Source organism: Thunnus albacares, chromosome 5 (assembly GCF_914725855.1).
Source record: "Thunnus albacares chromosome 5, fThuAlb1.1, whole genome shotgun sequence".
Lineage (NCBI taxonomy): Eukaryota > Metazoa > Chordata > Actinopteri > Scombriformes > Scombridae > Thunnus > Thunnus albacares.
Window position 1 is genome coordinate 33,203,926 of NC_058110.1, and position 18,320 is coordinate 33,222,245.

Sequence of the window (18,320 nt, forward strand, 5' to 3'; positions counted from 1 at the left end):
CGCCCCTCCCTGCCGGGTGACGTCATGTGCATTGGACGGTTGTGGAGCTCAGTTGGCGCTCAGCAGCTCTGACAGAAACAGAGGACGTGAGGAAAAGAAAGCTGCCGTGAGTCTGAATTTATCTGTTTGAAGGTTTGGACGTTTCCCGCTAAGAGGACGGACTGTTAGCCGACTTAAATTAACGTAACTGAGTGATTATAAACAGCTGAGAGCTAACGTGGAAGCTAACAGGTTAGCTCAGCTGCTGTTTACACTGTTGCCAGGCTGCTGTTTGAGCCTCTCATGTAGCAGCTTTACATTCATCACAGAGACACAACATGTTTTACAATCCTCAAAGACTCTTTAACCACCTGGATGAGAAAATATTCACTCTGCTGCATCATTTAGCGGCTTTTTTTAACGTTTCTCCTGAGCTGTGACTCTTGTTTCTGGATCCAAAACAAAGATGGTGTCTGGTTGATATCTGGACAAGAGTTACAGCTTTGGAGGAAAAACGTTAAAAGAAATCTTGTTTTACTGAATATTTTGTCACCCAGATACTCAGAAGAGTCTTTTAAGATTCTGGAAATACATAAAGAACAATCAATCATATCTGTCATTGTGGTGAATTTGCTAGATTAAGATTTAATTTCGAAAGAAATATTTGTTCCTTTTGAAAAATACAGACACTGAAACCGGAAAGATTTAGGTTTCACTTTTTGAATGTAGATTATAATATGGACTATATAAAGGTGTTGATTACCTGCAGCCCTCAACTTCAACTTACTATTTAAAGTTAAGGGCGTTGGTTTGGTTTTAAGGACATTTTCTGTGTATATAAACCTGCTCTGTGTCTCGTCTCTTTCATGTCCACATACACACTTAAAGAGCCTGAACGTAAAATATTAACTTTCTTTATTTACTGAATATGTATTTGCTGACTTGCCTGAATCTGGACTTGTAACCTATCATCATTTTTTTTTCTCAGATTTACATGCTTTTTATCTGACACCAAAATAAATATTTAATATTAACATTTCATAGAACAAAAAAAAAGTTACAAAAATAAAAGTATGAAAGCCAGTAGATGATTTGTTACTCTGTTTAAACCAACTATCTGGTTTTCAAACCTCACCTGAGATTCTGCAGCTCTGTCTGATATCTTTAAATCACTTCAAAACCTTCTACTTGTATTATTTTTCATTCAACTCCTAAACGTATGTCTCGATCTTTCACTGTGACGTCAGAGCTCACCTGTCTGTGTGTCTGACAGGATTTTTATAATAAAATGATGCCTGACAGTCACAAGCAAATCAGTTGGACAAGTTCTGGCTAATTTACCTTTTAAATAATGCTCTGATGTCATAGTGAAATATCTAGCTGTGAGTTTAGGAGATGAATGAAAAATAATAAATAATAATAAATAAATAAAGCAGTTTTTGATTTAAAGACGTCAATCAACAAAGTGAACGAAGTGCATGAAAAACCTCGTATTATGTCATATCTGCTGCTGACTCTGTGTACTGAACCAAAACAAATCCCACTCTGGTCATGTGACTGTTAACGTGAAGGGAAGTGATGTAAGACAAAGAACCCGGAGTCATCAAATGTTTAGCACCTTTGCTTAAAAAGGGATTGAATGTTAAATCTAGAGCTGTGACCAACGATTATTTATTATCGATTAATATGCTGATTATTTTCCGATTGATTGTTTTGTCTATAAAATTTGAGTGAATAGTACTAAATTGGTCTTGTCAAATGTCAAATGGAGTCAAATGTGACGTCTTCAGATGTTTTGTTTTGTTTGATCAGCAAAGATATTCAGTTTACTGTCATGAAATCATCAAATCATCACATTTGAGAAGCAAATTTCTGAAAGTTTTGCTTAAAAATTACTTAAATGATTATTTGATTATAGTTGTCAATAAATTTTCTCTCGATCGACTAATCTTGATGAATCTGTGTGAATCTCTGCTGCTCAGACAAAACATTTCAAGACGTCACTTTGGCTTCAGTAACTGTGATTTACAATTATTTTATACACCAAACAATTAATCAATCAATCAATCAAGAAAATAATCTGGGCAGATTAATGTCATGTATGTGTTGATGTTTCTTTCAGGGGGATCAGAGATGCCGTCTGGATCAGATCCTCCAGGATCTGGACTGAAGTCAGTCAGAAGATCTCCTCGTCTGTCTCCCCAGGTAAGTCAGGTGACACACACGCACGCACACACACACACACACACAAACACACACACACACACACACACACACACACACACACACACACACACAGAGAGACTCAGTCTGTTCAAACTAACTACAGCTGCAACGATAAGTCAATTAATCGATTAGTTACCAACAATTCAATTAATAACCAACCATTTTGATAATTAATTGTTTTGAGTCATTTTTTTAAGAAGAAAAAGTCTTTTCTTTTAGTCTCTATGACAGTAAACTGAATATCTTTGCCCAATATGACATTTGAGGATGACATCTTGGACTTCAGGAAACTTTAATCAACATTTTTCACCATTTTCTGACATTTTATAGACCAAACAAATAATCGATTAATTGAGAAAATAATCAACAGATTAATCAATAATGGAAATAATTGTTAGTTGCAGCCCTAAAACTAACAGCAGATCAGTTTTAGAACAGGAGCTGGATCACTGGATCTACTGCAGAGATGGTTTCATTCAGCTTTTTATTGATCAGGAAGTAATAAATGTTTTTAACATGAAGCCTGATCCTGAGGATCCGTCCTGAAGCAGCCATGAGTCTAAATCTAGTTTTAAAGGAACAGTTAAACATTTTTTGGCAAACACAATCAGCTGGATGTCAGGATGTGGTTAGCACATATCCTGTATATAACGCTGGATGTAGTGAGGTGTGACATCACCTGAACCGGTTTGGAGCCCAGAGTTGCAGTTCATGGTCGAATGCAGGGTTTTGCCTTTTGCACTCTGGAAACACGACCTGCTACCTCGGACCCAAGCTAAGACACGTTAGCTACTTTAGCTAAATTATGCTAACAGGACAGGTATCGTATTCAAGTAACATTAAACAGTGAGAGTCTTGTCTGTTTACAGACATTAGATCAAACAACTGAGGCCCTAAAATTGTTCCTTGAGGAACTCCAGATACAGGATTTTGTACCAGAGCTGCAACTAACGATTATTTTCATGATTGATTGATCTACAGATTGTTTTTTTTTTTTTTAATTAATTAATTCATGTTATCTATAAACTGTCAAACATTTGTCTTGTTTTGTCTGATCAATAGTCTGAGCAGCAAAAATCACATCAAGAGAAGCTTGAATCATAAAAAAATGACTTTTAATTTAATTAATTGATTATCAAAATAACGGCTGATTAATTTCGACCAATCGTTGCAGCTCTTGTCTGCACATGAGATTAGAATAACAGCAGACTTTTAAACAGTTCTTGTTAAATAAAGATACTGTATGTATGCAGTTATTAGGATTACTGAGAGCTCTTGAACGTCTCTTGATCCACAAAAGGAACATAATGAGTTTATTAGTAGAGTAGGTGTGATTTTAGTTGCGTAATAAGGTTTATTGTGATTTAGTGACAACAGCAGCTGTCAATCATCTACCAGAGCTGCAGTTTGACCTCAAGTCCGCTCGACTCGCTTCACTTCACACGTTCACAAAGTGTCTTCATGTTAACAGATAAATGTTTTACTCTTCGGTCAGTTTGCAGACAGTCGAAGACACATGATCAGAAGCTGAGAACTGCTGTGTGTGTGTGTTTGTGTGCGTGTGTGTGTGTGTGTGTGTGTGTTTGTGTGTGTTTTCAGGGAGTCAACAGCAATAAAGGAGACGAGGAGAAGAAAGGAGAAAGCAGCCTGCAGAAGGCGAAGAGGAAAGGAAGGATGGAGAGAAGCAGAGAGGAGAGAGAAGAAGAGCTGGACGTCAAACTGCAGCAGCTGGTGAGAAACTGATCGACACGTGTCGAGTGTTTTATCTGATCAATAGTGTTCTCTGATCAAATGATGATATATTGAATATCTGCTGATAAGAGTCCGTTGATTGATTAAATATATATGTGACACACTGAAATAAGCAGCTGTAGCGACTTATTTTTCAGGAGCTACTTGATTAAATCTGTGAAGCTCCTGGTGTAAAACTATTGATTGATCAAGTTTAAATGATTGTTTTGATGACTGCTGATCGTAATGTGTTTCTAATGTTGGACAAGAAGGAACTTTGACCAATCACAGAACTCATTATTGATCCTCAAGCAATGAGGAAAGTGTTTATGACGATCCATCCAGTAGCTGTAGAGATATTTCACTCTGATGCAAATACAGATCTGATTGATTGTTCCAGTACTACTGCAACTAAGACTAGAACAGAAATATTGATCAACCAGATGGTTACAGCACACTAATAGCATGACTGAAACCCCGTACATATCATATATCAGTTTATATTAGCTAATCTAAAACCTATAAGTACAATAAAACAGATTTACGTTGTAGCCACACTCGCTTGTTACTTTATAGTTCAAAGTTTTGTCAATCGTATTGTTTATTGATCAAATACTGGTGTCCGATAGTTTCTCTTTAATTAATCTTGCATTGGTTTAGTCACTCAAGTCATTGCCTATCTGAAACTAGTGGTGCTGTCTTACAATAAATATATAGTAAATGTAAGTTAAAGTGTGTCGCTGATATAACCGGCTAGAACTAGAAGTGGGGATGAGGTGTTAAAATGTTTGGAAAGGGTCTTAAAAAAGGTCTTAAAAGGTGTTAAATTTAACGTCAGGACTCCTGCACATGAGCTGCTGTAGAGAGAAGACGTCTCACTCTGTTGGAGTTGTTAAAACTACAGAAACATTCTGGTTGTACAGACGTGTTACAGAGTGAAACATCTTCCCTCAGAAATGATCTTTGGTTGAGTACAGGTACATAAGCAGACAGCAGGTGGACAGTAGCAGCCTGTTGGGTGTGTGTGTGTGTGTGTGTGTGTGTGTGTGTAGATGCAGGTTGTTACTGGTTAGGTAGTTCTGCTGCCATCCAATCAGAACACAGAACATAGAAATTGGCTGCAGAGGCGGCGGTGAATCCTCGCTGTCTGAAAGCTAAAGCTAATATGTGTGTGTGTGTGTATGTGTGTGTATGTGTGTGTGTGTGTGTGTGTGTGTGTATGTATGTGTGTGTATATATGTGTGTGTGTGTGTGTGTATGTGTGTGTATGTGTGTGTGTGTGTGTGTATATATGTGTGTGTGTGTGTGTGTGTGTGTGTGTGTGTGTGTGTGTGTGTGTGTGTGTATGTATGTGTGTGTATATGTGTGTGTGTGTGTGTGTATGTATGTGTATGTATATGTGTGTGTGTGTGTGTGTGTGTGTGTGTGTGTGTGTGTGTGTGTGTGTGTGTGTGTGTGTGTGTGTGTGTGTGTAGGATCTGTCCAGCAGGGCAGCAGCCAGTGGAACTGGTCTGGTTTACACTGAGACCTTCACTCACCATAAGAACTTGTGGGATTCCAGGTAACGTTCACTCTGTTCTAACCTGTGTGTTTATTATTATCATCCATTATTAAATATTTTACATACGATGTGACACATTTAATTTATTGTAATAGTTCTACATAACTTAAAGGCTTTAGCTGGACATTCTATATATTTCTCTTATTGTCCACAAATCTCAAGTTTGCATCCAAACCATCAATGAACTGATCTACTAACGAGTGTTGTGTGTTTGTATCAAAGTCTGATATATCTGATTCCTCCGTTGTTGTTCCAGAAACGCCTCCAAACACTAATAACAGCATCATGTTTTCAGTCTCTGTGCTTCAGTAGCTTGTTGTGCTACATAAACATTAAAACATCTTTTAATCATTATTCTGTTTCGAGGTTGGAATCACATGATCAGATTCAGACATTAATGTTTGTAGTAAAATCATCAGTTGGTTTGTGTGTAATGGAGCACAGCTGCTCTCGTTTGTTAGTGTTGACGTTACTGTTAGTCTCTGGGTGACGGGTTACTAAGGGTTCATTAAATACTCACTACTACTGCATGTCATCATTAACTTATTAAGAACAAAATGAAGATGAACTACAGAATAAGTCTGGTGTTAAATTCAGCTCAGTTCCACCTTTTCATTCATTCAACATGACATTTTTTTCATTTTTTCATTTTTCCTCTTCCAGCTCTGATTGTATTACAGTTAAACATTGTCATTTCTTTACAGATGATAGTTGTTGAGTGACTGTTGTTGTTGTTGTGTTTCAGTCATCCAGAGAGTCCAGACAGAGTGACGTCCATCATGAAGGAGCTGGAGAGACAAGAGCTGCTGTCTCGCTGCGTCAGAGTCGAGGTCTGTCTGGACTCATCTACTGTCGCTGCGCTCAAACGTTTGTCAGACATGAACATAATAAATAATAATAATAATAAATTCAGTCGGAAAACAAACTTCCTCGTTAAAACACGTCTCAGGTGTTTAATAATCCTCCTATAATTTAAATAAATCATCATATAACGAACAATAAATCATTGTTTATTGCTGTTTGTGTTTCAGCCCAGAGAAGCTACAGAAGAAGAGCTGCTGCTCGCTCACATGTGAGTCACAACAACATCTAATAACGTTCAAAGTCCTGGAAAGAAGAGTGAAGAGCAGAAATCAATCATTGTTTCCTACTTTGATTTTACTCTACTAGACTCAACTTCAGAGCTGCAACAGTTAGTCGATGAATCGATCAGTCGATCAACAGGAAATAACAAATATTCTCTTTGCAGCTTCTCAGATGTTTTTCATACATGATGATAAACTGAATGTCTTTGAACTGTCGATCAAACAAAACAAGACATTTGAAGATGTCGCCTTGAACTTTAAGAAATTACAACAAACATTTTTCAATATTTTCTGACATTTTATCGACTAAACGATTGATTGATTAATTGAGAAAAGATCTTGTTCTGTCAACAACACAAAGATATTCAGTTTACTGTCATAGAGACTAAAGAAACCAGAAAATATTCACATTTGGACTTTTTTTCGGACACAAAACGATTAATCAATTGTCAAAATAGTTTGACAATTGATTCATTTATTTCGATTCATTTAATAGTTGCCAACTAATTGATTAATCAACTGATGGCTTCAGCTCTAAAGCAGTAAATCATCTGATTGAAGGAGCTGAGATCAGCTCAGCAGTTTTTAAAACGATGAATCGATTATCAGAATAGTTGCAGATTCATTTTCTGTTGATGGACTAATCAATTAATATCGGACTAATTGTTCATGGATCTATATTATTTAAGTCAATATAAGATAATATTGTTAAAACTGATAAACATCTGTTTACTAGTATACTGGAGGTTCATGTTCTATTGTTTCTACTTTATATTCTGCTCTGCTGCCGACCTTTAATCAGCTGTTTGTTCCTGCAGGAAACATTACGTGGACCTGATGAAGTCGACTCAGACGATGTCAGAGAGCGAACTGCACACTCTGTCTGACAAATACGACTCTGTCTACCTCCATCCTGTAAGAACGCACGCATGCACACACACACGCACGCACACAGAGACGCACACACACACACACACACATACACATACGCACACACACATACACATACACATATACACACACACGCACACATACACTTATGCACACACACGGAGACACACACACACACACATACACATATACACACACACGCACACGTACACTTATGCACACACACGCACACACACATACACACGCACGCACACAGAGACGCACACACACATATACACACACACACACACACACACGCACACAGAGACGCACACACACATACACATATGCACACAGAGACACACACGAGCACGCACGCACACACACACACACGCACACAGAGACGCACACACACACACAGGTGTAGTAACGTCTAGCAGAGCACGAAGAGAAAATCAGAATCAGTTTTGTATATTTTAGATTCTCAAATACAAGATTTAAATGTGTGAAATATTAAAAGCAGTTGTACAGAGATCACACACACACACACACACACACACACTAACTGCTGTGTGTGTGTGTGTGTGTGTGTGTGTGTGTGTGTGTGTGTGTGTGTGTGTGTGCGTTACAGGAGACCTTCCAGGTGTGTCTGTTAGCGGTGGGTTCAGTCCTGCAGCTGGTTGATCGGGTCATGACCTCTGAACTCAGGAATGGATTTGCTGTCGTCAGGTAACAACAGGAAGCTGCGCTGTGGGCTGCGTTCAGGTGCTCCAAGCCTGCTCGTAAAAAATCACAAATCCTCCCGTTTACCATTTCTACTGAAATATCTGGTATTTTATATTTCTTTGTTGTCCACCTGGATAAATCTTTAGACATAAACAAAGTATCTGCAAAACATGGAAGTCAGTTTCCTTGAAAAAAGACTCTTAAAACGTTTTATAAAGTGTTACATTTCCTGTCCGAAGCTGTTGAATATTTTCCTGCTGTAGACGGTAACATTAGTTGTGTGTTTGTGGGCTGTTAGGAGACGTTTTACATCTGTGAACTACTAGTGAAACTGGTGCGACAGTAGATTTTGCTGCAGGAAGCTGTTGAATCCTTTTTTTGCATTTTCTCCTGCTTATCTGAGTCCAGGTTGCATTAATTAAATTAATTATATCATCAGGAATTATTGCTGTATACAGCTAGGAAGTGCTGACAAAAACGTGATCTAACAGTGATAAATGGTGATAAATTATATTCTCTTCTTCTTCTGGACATTTTAATGTAACAGTAACAGTTAAAATCCAAACAGAAACAGTAAGGTGTGTGTGTCTCTGTCAGGCCTCCAGGTCATCACGCTCAGTGCAACGAGTCCAACGGTTTCTGCATCTTCAACAACGTGGCGATCGCAGCTCGTTACGCTCAGACCAGACACAAAGTCAGCAGGTACGTGTGTGTGTGTGTGTGTGTGTGTGTGTGTGTGTTTCTATCTTTGTGAGGATGAATTTCAGTTTGTCGCCATCGTAGCGAGGACATTCCTGCATTGTGAGGACATTTTCGCTGATCGTTACAACATTAAAGGACTGTTTGAAGACTTGGTTTTATAGTTGATGTTAGAATCAGGTTTAGGTTTGGGGGGGTTAGGGTCCCCACAACTGTAGAAAAACAAACAAACATATGTATGTGTGCAGCTGTAGTGTTCAGGTTGCACAATAAACATACCAAACAAATAAAAAAGAGAATGAAAACAAGTTGTTGTAGTAATATAATGCAGTATGAATTGTCTTAGTATGTGAGTAGCGTGAAAGCTGATAACTGTCAGGAAAATAATGAAAATATTTAATATTTTTATCTGTAAACATGTTCTGCACATTATTACATATAGATTATAGATTAATAATCAAACAGGACTCTCTCCTCAGTGTGTGGTGTGTACTCTGCTCTGATTGGCTGACGGTCTGTTCAGTAGAGTAAATCATTCAGTGGGTATCAGACGGTTTATAAAGATGGATGTAGCGAGGTGTGACATCATCATCTAATGGTTTCACTGGCAGCTGTCAATCAACGCCCACACGGCAGACATCAAAGCTACTAATAATAAGTCTTCAAATCTAATTAACGGAGCGATCATTTCCAGAATGACCAGCAGCACACTTATTAGAGGGCCTGAATTTAGAGATTGAGACCAGAATGACTCGTTGAAAACAATTATTGATTTAGTGTTTCTAGAGAGAAGTTGAGGCTTTTTAATGGGAGTCAGTTGGAGCAGCTAGCAGCCGTCTGGGACACTTAAAGGTGCTTCAGCCTCAAGATGTGGTAGCTGCTGATTGGTGGATAAACATAACTAAGAAACTCCTCACTGCTTTCATTGTGAAGGTCCACGTCAGACTAATTTAATGTATTGGATTATATTTCAATTAATGTAAATTAATGCAGCTTCTCTGTGTGCTGATACATGTCAACAGTCTGTTCATCTGCTCACAGCAGTGTTTAGTTTTTCCTTCCACGACAAGACAACATTTTAATGATGTAATGTCTCTGTTTTCTGTGTGTGTGTGTGTGTGTGTGTGTGTGTGTGTGTGTGTGTGAGTGTGTGTGTGTGTGTGTGTGTGTGTGTGTGTGTGTGTGTGTGCGTGTGTGTGTGTGTGTGTCAGGGTGTTGATAGTGGACTGGGACGTTCATCATGGTCAGGGCATCCAGTATCTGTTCCAGGAAGACCCCAGGTGACTCCTCCTCCTCCTCCATCACGGTTACAAACTCTGAGCTCAAACACAACTCAACTCAGTGGAGTTAAAACACACTTGTCTGTGTGTGTGTGTGTGTGTGTGTGTGTCTATGTGTGTGTGTGTGTGTTGTAGTGTGCTGTACTTCAGTGTCCACAGGTTCGAGCAGGGATCTTTCTGGCCTCACCTGCCAGAGTCTGACTGTCAGTTTGTCGGCAGCGGACGAGCTGAAGGACGAAACATCAATCTGCCCTGGAACAAGGTGAGTCTTCATCTAATCCCTCCTCCTCCTCCTCCTGCTCCTCCTCCTCCTCCTCCTCCTCCTCCTCCTCCTCCTCCTTCAGAGAGACAGAGTATTTTATTAATCCTAAAGGAGTAGATTGTGAAGTGTCTCCTAAATATTACTGAACATAGAAACTCAGGACTCTCTGGGTGATTTAACCATCATGTATGTTTATGTTCTGACATCATTTTAACTTTGTTTCTGAGAAATCACATTTTTTTGGCGGACGGCTAAAAAAATACTACATTACCCATCAGCCTCAGCTGCCATCAGAGGTGGGAATCAGAGGCGTAATGGATTCAAAACTCTGTCGTTAAAGTTGTAAACAAAAGTTTAAAGTTGTGTTTTTTCCGACACCAGAAGCTTGCTGTCAGCGGAGCATGTGGCCGAATTTTAAATCCTGTGGTTGGATATTTGTTGCAGAAATGCACCATGGGAGTCGTAGTTAACTCCTCTCCTCTAGTTTTTTTTATGTCTGCAGGCTTGTAGTTTTGAACCAGATATTTTCTGACACAGTTGTTCATCTTTTATTCTGATGATTCAACCAGCAGAGTTTCATGTTGATCCAAACTGTAGAAGAGAGAACTGAGACTTTAACTGCAGTAACTCCTCCCACTTCACACCTGCACTCCAGTGTTACAGCAGTAATAAATAATACAATTAAATAAAACAAAATAGACTAAATGAAATATAACAATATAAAATAAAAACTAAGAATTGAAGGAAACTAAAACCAGTCGGCAAAACACCTGGATTCATTAAACTCTGACGCTAAAAACTGTCCTGTCTCTGCCATCAAAGATGATTAAACATGTTTAAGTTTCAGTAACTTTTTTACTTGCAAATTTAGTTGAATTTAATTCACTTTCATCTTCAAAGACCCGTCAAAGTAAAAGTCTGGAGAAACATCAACATCACTTCCTCCAAGACTTTCAAAATCTGAGCTGTTTTCTTATGTGTTTGTTTTATTCAGACGAGGATGACTGACGCTGATTATATCGCAGCTTTCCAACAACTGCTGCTGCCTGTCGCCCACGAGGTAACACACACACACACACACACACGCACACACACACACACACACACACACACACACGTTTACACCCTCCTTGACATAAAGCATGTCTTAGACCGTAACCTTGACCCTTATTTCTAACCTTTAACCTCTTTCACTCTGCACTTATTTTGGAGCAAAGACTGTCTGTAGCTCCTGAACCACAGTGACTATCTGCATAAACACACAAACTGCACAAACAGAAACACTCGAGGTGAAACAGAAACAGACCAGAAGGTCTTTGAAGTCAGAAAAAATGAAGAATTTTTGTCCTGTTAAAATAAAAAAGATGTTTCAGTCTAAATAACGGCCTGTGTATTTGTCTGTAATGTTAGATAATTGTAGATAAATACAATAAATGAGTGATGTGTATTTACATATATATATATATATATATATAATATGAATAATGAGGTGTGTGTGTGTGTGTGTGTGTGTGTGTGTGTGTGTGTGTGTGTGTTCAGTTTCAGCCTCAGCTGGTTCTGGTCTCTGCTGGGTTTGATGCTGCAGTCGGAGATGAGAAGGTAAAAACACCACAGACCTGAGGTCAGTGACGGGATTGTTTCTTTAACGGATTTAAATTAACTTTCTGTGTGTGTGTGTGTGTGTGTGTGTGTGTGTGTGTGTGTGTTTAGGGTGAGATGTGTGTCAGTCCTCAGTGTTTCCATGTTCTGACTCACATGTTGATGAGTTTGGCTGAAGGTCGACTCGTTCTCGCTCTGGAGGTAAAACACTCAGTTACACATCACCAGATTACATCACACATTACACACACACACACACACATCTCATCTCTACTAATGTGTGTGTGTGTGTGTGTGCATGTGTGTGCAGGGAGGTTATAACCTGCAGTCGACAGCAGAGGGCGCTGCAGCCTGCGTCAGAGCTCTGCTCGGAGGAGCCTGTCCACCACTGAATCCGCCCACTGCTCCGTCTGACAGGTACCTGACACACACACTGATGTCTCTGCTGATTGGTCAGTCACCGAGTCACCTGATACTCCTACATGTACGTCCTTTAGAACAGAGGTTTTCAAACTGTGAGGCACCTCCTCAGGGGAGTTGCACCCAAACTTCTCCTTCTTCTTCTCTGAGTTGTAACTCAGTCAAATCTGAACACAGACATGAAACAGAAATCATAGAAAAAGATGCTCCCTATGACCTCAGAACCTGCCTGAGAATCATCACATTTTGAAGTTTTCTTCAGTATCAAAGAACTGGAGCAACAAACAGAAAAGTTTCTTAGTCTTTGTTGTTTAAGGGGGCGGTCCAAAACGTTTTCAATCCTTCTGTAGCTCAGTCTGGTTGCCTGTGGTTGATTTTCGTCCTTGTTTTGATCTGATACTGTTGGTTTGAGCTAACAGCTGCTAACAGCTAGCCAGAGAATGAATGATGTTCTTGATATTTGGCCAGATAAGAGCTTCTTCCGGAGCGTCTTTCTGTGTTTATGTTCCACATCTGACCAATGAGAGGAGAGAACGTTCTCACAATGTTTAATGATGCATTTTAGTTTGCTTGGATTTTTTTCCTGCGTAAAAAGGAACTGATCTCATTCTCTGATTCAGAACAAACACACTAGAGGTTTGAAAGCTCTCAGATGATGAATATCACTCTAATGTCTGAGTAAAGAGTTCAATAACGATGTTGTTTGATTATAATCACCTCTCTGTCTCTCTCTCAGTGCTCTGCAGTCCATCTCTCAGACTGTCTCAGCTCTCTATCCACACTGGGCCTCTCTGCAAGTCCTGGGTAGGACACGACACACACACACACACACACACACACACACTTACTCTCTGTATGATGTCATGTTGTGATGACGTCATTTCCTTCTTCTTCTCTTCCTGTTTCCTGTACAGAAGGCGCCCCGTCGGCAGAGGTGAGCGTCATCAGAGCAACAGCCAACGAGGAGAGCACACAGAAGACCAGCCCCGCCCTCTCTGTTGCCACGACGACAGGCCTGGTGTACGACGAGAGGATGATGGAGCATCTGAACATGTGGGACAGGTGTGTTGTCGTCGTCTCAGCTCTTCTACGTTCACAAGATAAAATCACGTAAATGACACAAACGTCTGTGTGCAGACATCATCCCGAGCAGCCGCAGAGAATCTTCAAGATCTTCTCCAAACATCAGCAGCTGGGATTGGTTGACCGTTGCCAACGGATACCAGCTCGCTTGGCAACCGAGGAGGAACTCGCCATGTGTCACAGGTATACACACACACAATCATATGTTAAGGCAGACATGAAACACGTCAATGCACCTGAAGAACATCATACTAACCAAACTGGATGTGTGTGTGTGTGTGCGTGTGTGTGTGTGTGTGTGTGTGTGTGTGTGTGTGTGTGTGTGTGTGTGTGTGTGTGTGTGTGTGTGTGTGTGTGTGCGTGTGTGTGTGTGTGTGTGTGTGTGTGTGTACGCAGCGTGCAGCACATCGAGCAAATGAAAGGCACAGCGGTGATGAAGCCCAGAGATCTGAACAAACTGGGAAACGAGTTCAACTCCATCTACATCAACAACCAGAGCTTCCAGTGCGCTCTGCTGGCTGCTGGAAGCTGCTTCAACGCTGTGGAGACGATACTGACAGGACAGGTAGAGCGCACATGCACACACACACACACACGCGCACGCACACACACATACACACACACACACAGGTCAGGTGTGAGTCATACACAGTGTAGGCGGCTGACAGTTTCTGATGGATAGATGGAGGAAACTCTCCTGGTTGAATCATCAGTACGTAAGATATAAGATGAACAACCGTGTTGACTGTCTACTGTCACCTGTCGCTATCTTGTTGTTGCCAGTCTGCCTTCATGTCTTATTGTGGTTTTGCTTTTATTGTGTCAGACTAATTTATGTATTTTACATACTGTGCATGATTTTTGTATCTGTGCTTCTGCTTTGCATGTTCTAGTTAGTGTCTAACAACGCAGCTCAGTGTGGTTTTATTCAATCTACTTTTCTATGAACATTAATATCTTCATGTATTAATTGTCTTGCATATCTTGTATCATGAGTCTCTGTGTTGCATGTTGTTTTTTATTAATATTATATATGTTCTTCTTTCTTCATTTTATTAATTGTTCCGCAGGCTTATAATCGACCTCAGTAACTTTGTCATTTCTATCTCATTTTCATATTCTGTTTTTAGGGCGACTCTGTAACATCTGTCCTGTTAAATAAACAAACAAATAAAAATAGATAAAAAGTCAAAGCTACAAGCCTGAAGACATAAAAAATAATTATTTCCTCAATTCATTGATTAGTCGTTTGGTCCATAAAATGCTAGAAAACGGTGAAAAATGTTGATCACTGTTTCCCAAAAGTCCAAGATGACGTCCTCAGATGTCTTGTTTTGTCCACAACTTAAAGATATTCAGTTTACTGTCATAGAAGACAAAAGAAACCAGAAAATATTCACATTTGAGAAGCTGGAATCAGAGAATTTGGACATTTTCCTCTTAAAAAAAACAACTCAAAACAATTAATCGATTATCAAAATAGTTGGCAACTAATCAATTAATCGACTAAACTTCGCAGCTCTAAAGGAGAGGAGTCAATTAGGACTCCCAAGATGCATCTTGGCAACAAACATCCAATCACAGAGCTTCAGATTCTGTTATGTTCTCCACTAACGTTACATCACAGAGCTGAAACACAAGAAACGGCTTTTAGATTACAACGTAGCGTCGTTCAGTATAATGACACAAAAACTGTTGAAAACAAATAATTGAAAATAAAAATGTACAAGTTGAACTGTGTGTGTGTGTATGTGTGTGTGTGTGTATGTGCGTGCGTGTGTGTGTGTCTGTGTGTGTGTTGTGTGTGTCTCTCCAGGTGAATAACGGCGTGGCGATCGTTCGTCCTCCTGGTCATCACGCAGAGAGAGACTCTCCTTGTGGTTTCTGTTTCTTCAACACGGCGGCGCTCGCTGCCCGCTACGCCCAGAAAATGTCCCGTCATCCACCGCTGCGAGTCCTCATCCTGGACTGGGACGTTCACCATGGCAACGGGACGCAGCACATGTTCGAGGACGACGACAGGTGAGGAGAGAAGATCGAACCGAATGAAGAAAGATGTTTTTTTTTTAAGTGAAATGATGTGAAGTGATGCATCGTCATTTCTCTGTCTCCAGCGTCCTCTACGTCTCCCTCCATCGCTATGACAACGGGATGTTCTTTCCGTCTTCAGAGGACGCCGCTCCTGACAGGGTGGGCGTTGCCAAGGGAGCAGGGTTCAACGTCAATGTAGCATGGAGTGGCGGGCGGATGGGCGACTCTGACTACCTCGCTGCCTTCCAACACGTCGTCATGCCGATCGCCACTGAGGTAACAACACACACACACACACACACACACACACACACACACATGCTTCATTTACTGTAAGTGAAGAGTCGTGTGATTGATCGGTCCTCTCTCTGTAGTTTAACCCCGGGTTGGTTCTGGTGTCGGCCGGATTCGATGCGGCGCGGGGGGATCCGCTGGGTGGATATCATGTGACCCCGGAGGGATACGCCCACCTCACAAACATGCTGATGTCACTGGCCGGGGGGCGGGTCCTACTTATACTGGAGGTGAGTAGCGATGTGAAGTGAAATAAATTAAACTTGCAGTGATTAATCGATTAATTGTCAGCTGTCAAATTAATCAACTACTATTTTGATAATTGATTAATTGTTTGGAGTCGTTCTTTAAGAAAAAAATGTTCAAATTCTCTGATTCCAGCTTCTCCAATGTGAATATTTTCTGGTTTCTTTAGTCCTCTATGACAGTAAACTGAATATCTTTTGGGTTGTGGACAAAACAAGACATTTGAGGACGTCATCTTGGCTTTTGGGAAATAGTGATTGACAATTGTCACATTTTATGGACAGATTAATCAAGAAAATAGTTGACAAATTAATCGATAATGAAGGAAATCATTAGTTGCAGCCCTAAAGTGAAGTGGTCTCTCGCTCTCTTTCTGCAGGGAGGTTACAACTTGTCCTCCATCTCTGATTCCATGGCGATGTGCACCAGCGTGTTGCTCGGCGACCCCCCTCCCTCCCTGGTGACACCCCTCCCCCCTCCTCACCACAGCGCCGTGGCCGCGATCAACGAGGTCATCCGACACCACGCCCCCTACTGGAGGTCACTGAGGATACACAGTCAGTACAGGATTTTATTTGTATTATATTATTGTCTTTTTATTTTATTAGATTTTATTTTAGTAACTTCCTGATCTTTCTTTCAGTCCCAGAATCCGTCCGGGCTTCCCTGCCGTCCCTGAAGCATCGTGGGAAACGTAGTTCTAAAGGAAAAGGCAGGAAGTCAGACCAGAGCAGCACAGACAAACCACCGCTGCCCCCTTCAGGACAGGAGGTCACAACAGTAGCACCAACTGTCACTTTAACTTCTTGAACCAGAATAACTGAAATCAGATTATATAAATACAGTAAGGCCTCTTTAATTGTGTCTCCTTTTTTCGTCCAATCAGGCGGACCACAGTCTGGACCAGCTCACTCAGGGATTGGCCAGTTTGGACATCAGTAACACCTCGTCCAATCATCCCACTACGTCCACCCCGGTGGGCGGGGCCAGGCCGAAGACCCGCCTCAGCGAAGAGAAGGTCGTCTGCGACGCTGAAGTGAAGGCGGAGTCAAGTGAGGTGACGCCTGAGCAGAACCAATCAGCAGAGAGCGTGCAGCCTCAGGTGAGCAGTCAGTCTGATGGCTGTTACTCAGTGTTGGATGTCCCTACACCTATATTTCCCACAATCCTTTGCACTCTGGTTGGACTTAAGTGGCTGAAAAATGAGGCCAAAGCAGAAGTGTCAAAAACCTGCATTCTATCTAACGGCCAGCAGGGGGCGACTCCACTGGCTGCGAAAAGAAGTCTGATTTTATGGAAGTCTGTGAGAAAATGACCCTACTTCTCTCTTCATTTATTACCTCAGTAAACTGTTTATGGTCTCAATCACTAGTTTCAAGTCTTCTTCAACACAGCATGATGTTCATTTAGTAAATTATGGTCCCATTTAGAGTAAAATAGACGATAAAGCAGCGTATGCTTTAGGGCGTGGCTATGTTGTGATTCCAATGTCGCCACCACGGAGTCAACGTTGCTTACGCAACCATTGCGTATGGGTTTAGCCGCTGCTATTTCACAGCGTGTTTTCAGTTCCAGGGTTCCCGCAGATCCCTGAAAAGTCTTAAAAGGCATTGAATTCATGAATCTAAAAAATAAGGCCTTAATTGGTATTAAAATGTCTTAAATAAATCACTCAAAAGTCTTAAAAATGCTAAGACATGGGAAGTAGGATGTTACGAATCTTTTTTTTTTTCTGACGTTACAATTTAAAATCTCAAAATCATTTTTAAAATATTTTACCAAATACCTCTCACGTTAACGACGTACAGATCAGGACAACGGAACCAAAAACACTCATTTTGTTTGGAGCTGGACAACGTTCAGGTGTACGCCTACACTGGCTCGTAATGCATCGTGCTAACCAAGCTAGCAGCTAGCGCTATGGTCAGCCACACCCTCTCGTCCAAATATGGTCACTTCTGGCTCCAAAAATCAAACATGGCGACGGCCAAATCCAAGATGGCGACGGTCTAATCGCTACACTCGAGGCTTCAGAACGACAAACCAACGGGTGACATCACGGTGACCACGTCCATAGTTTTTACAGTCTATGGTTGGAGTGCAGCTTCAAATATGAAACAACAACCAAGAAATGACTATTTCGCAATATTCGACAAGCCAGTCTTCACCCAGAACGTTTAGTCTGACGTCATATGAACATGATGATGTCACATCCTCTGTATGACATG

The 18,320-nt window shown here is 40.8% G+C and overlaps 1 protein-coding gene across 1 annotated transcript in view; it reads left to right on the forward strand.

Annotated features, from left to right (window-relative positions):
- Positions 1–18,320, forward strand: part of hdac6 (histone deacetylase 6) — a 24,135-nt gene continuing 5,815 nt past the window's right edge. The window contains exons 1-25 of the mRNA XM_044350435.1: positions 1–106; positions 2,102–2,184; positions 3,805–3,936; positions 5,412–5,497; positions 6,243–6,327; positions 6,529–6,569; positions 7,401–7,497; positions 8,084–8,181; positions 8,776–8,880; positions 10,089–10,157; positions 10,293–10,419; positions 11,414–11,479; positions 11,959–12,018; positions 12,130–12,219; positions 12,329–12,435; positions 13,175–13,242; positions 13,353–13,500; positions 13,576–13,704; positions 13,918–14,086; positions 15,338–15,543; positions 15,636–15,828; positions 15,927–16,076; positions 16,472–16,649; positions 16,736–16,863; positions 16,979–17,194. Of these exons, the coding sequence (XP_044206370.1) occupies positions 2,113–2,184; positions 3,805–3,936; positions 5,412–5,497; positions 6,243–6,327; positions 6,529–6,569; positions 7,401–7,497; positions 8,084–8,181; positions 8,776–8,880; positions 10,089–10,157; positions 10,293–10,419; positions 11,414–11,479; positions 11,959–12,018; positions 12,130–12,219; positions 12,329–12,435; positions 13,175–13,242; positions 13,353–13,500; positions 13,576–13,704; positions 13,918–14,086; positions 15,338–15,543; positions 15,636–15,828; positions 15,927–16,076; positions 16,472–16,649; positions 16,736–16,863; positions 16,979–17,194 (2,820 nt within the window). The 5' untranslated portion in view covers positions 1–106; positions 2,102–2,112. The remainder of the gene's footprint in view (positions 107–2,101; positions 2,185–3,804; positions 3,937–5,411; positions 5,498–6,242; positions 6,328–6,528; positions 6,570–7,400; positions 7,498–8,083; positions 8,182–8,775; positions 8,881–10,088; positions 10,158–10,292; positions 10,420–11,413; positions 11,480–11,958; positions 12,019–12,129; positions 12,220–12,328; positions 12,436–13,174; positions 13,243–13,352; positions 13,501–13,575; positions 13,705–13,917; positions 14,087–15,337; positions 15,544–15,635; positions 15,829–15,926; positions 16,077–16,471; positions 16,650–16,735; positions 16,864–16,978; positions 17,195–18,320) is intronic.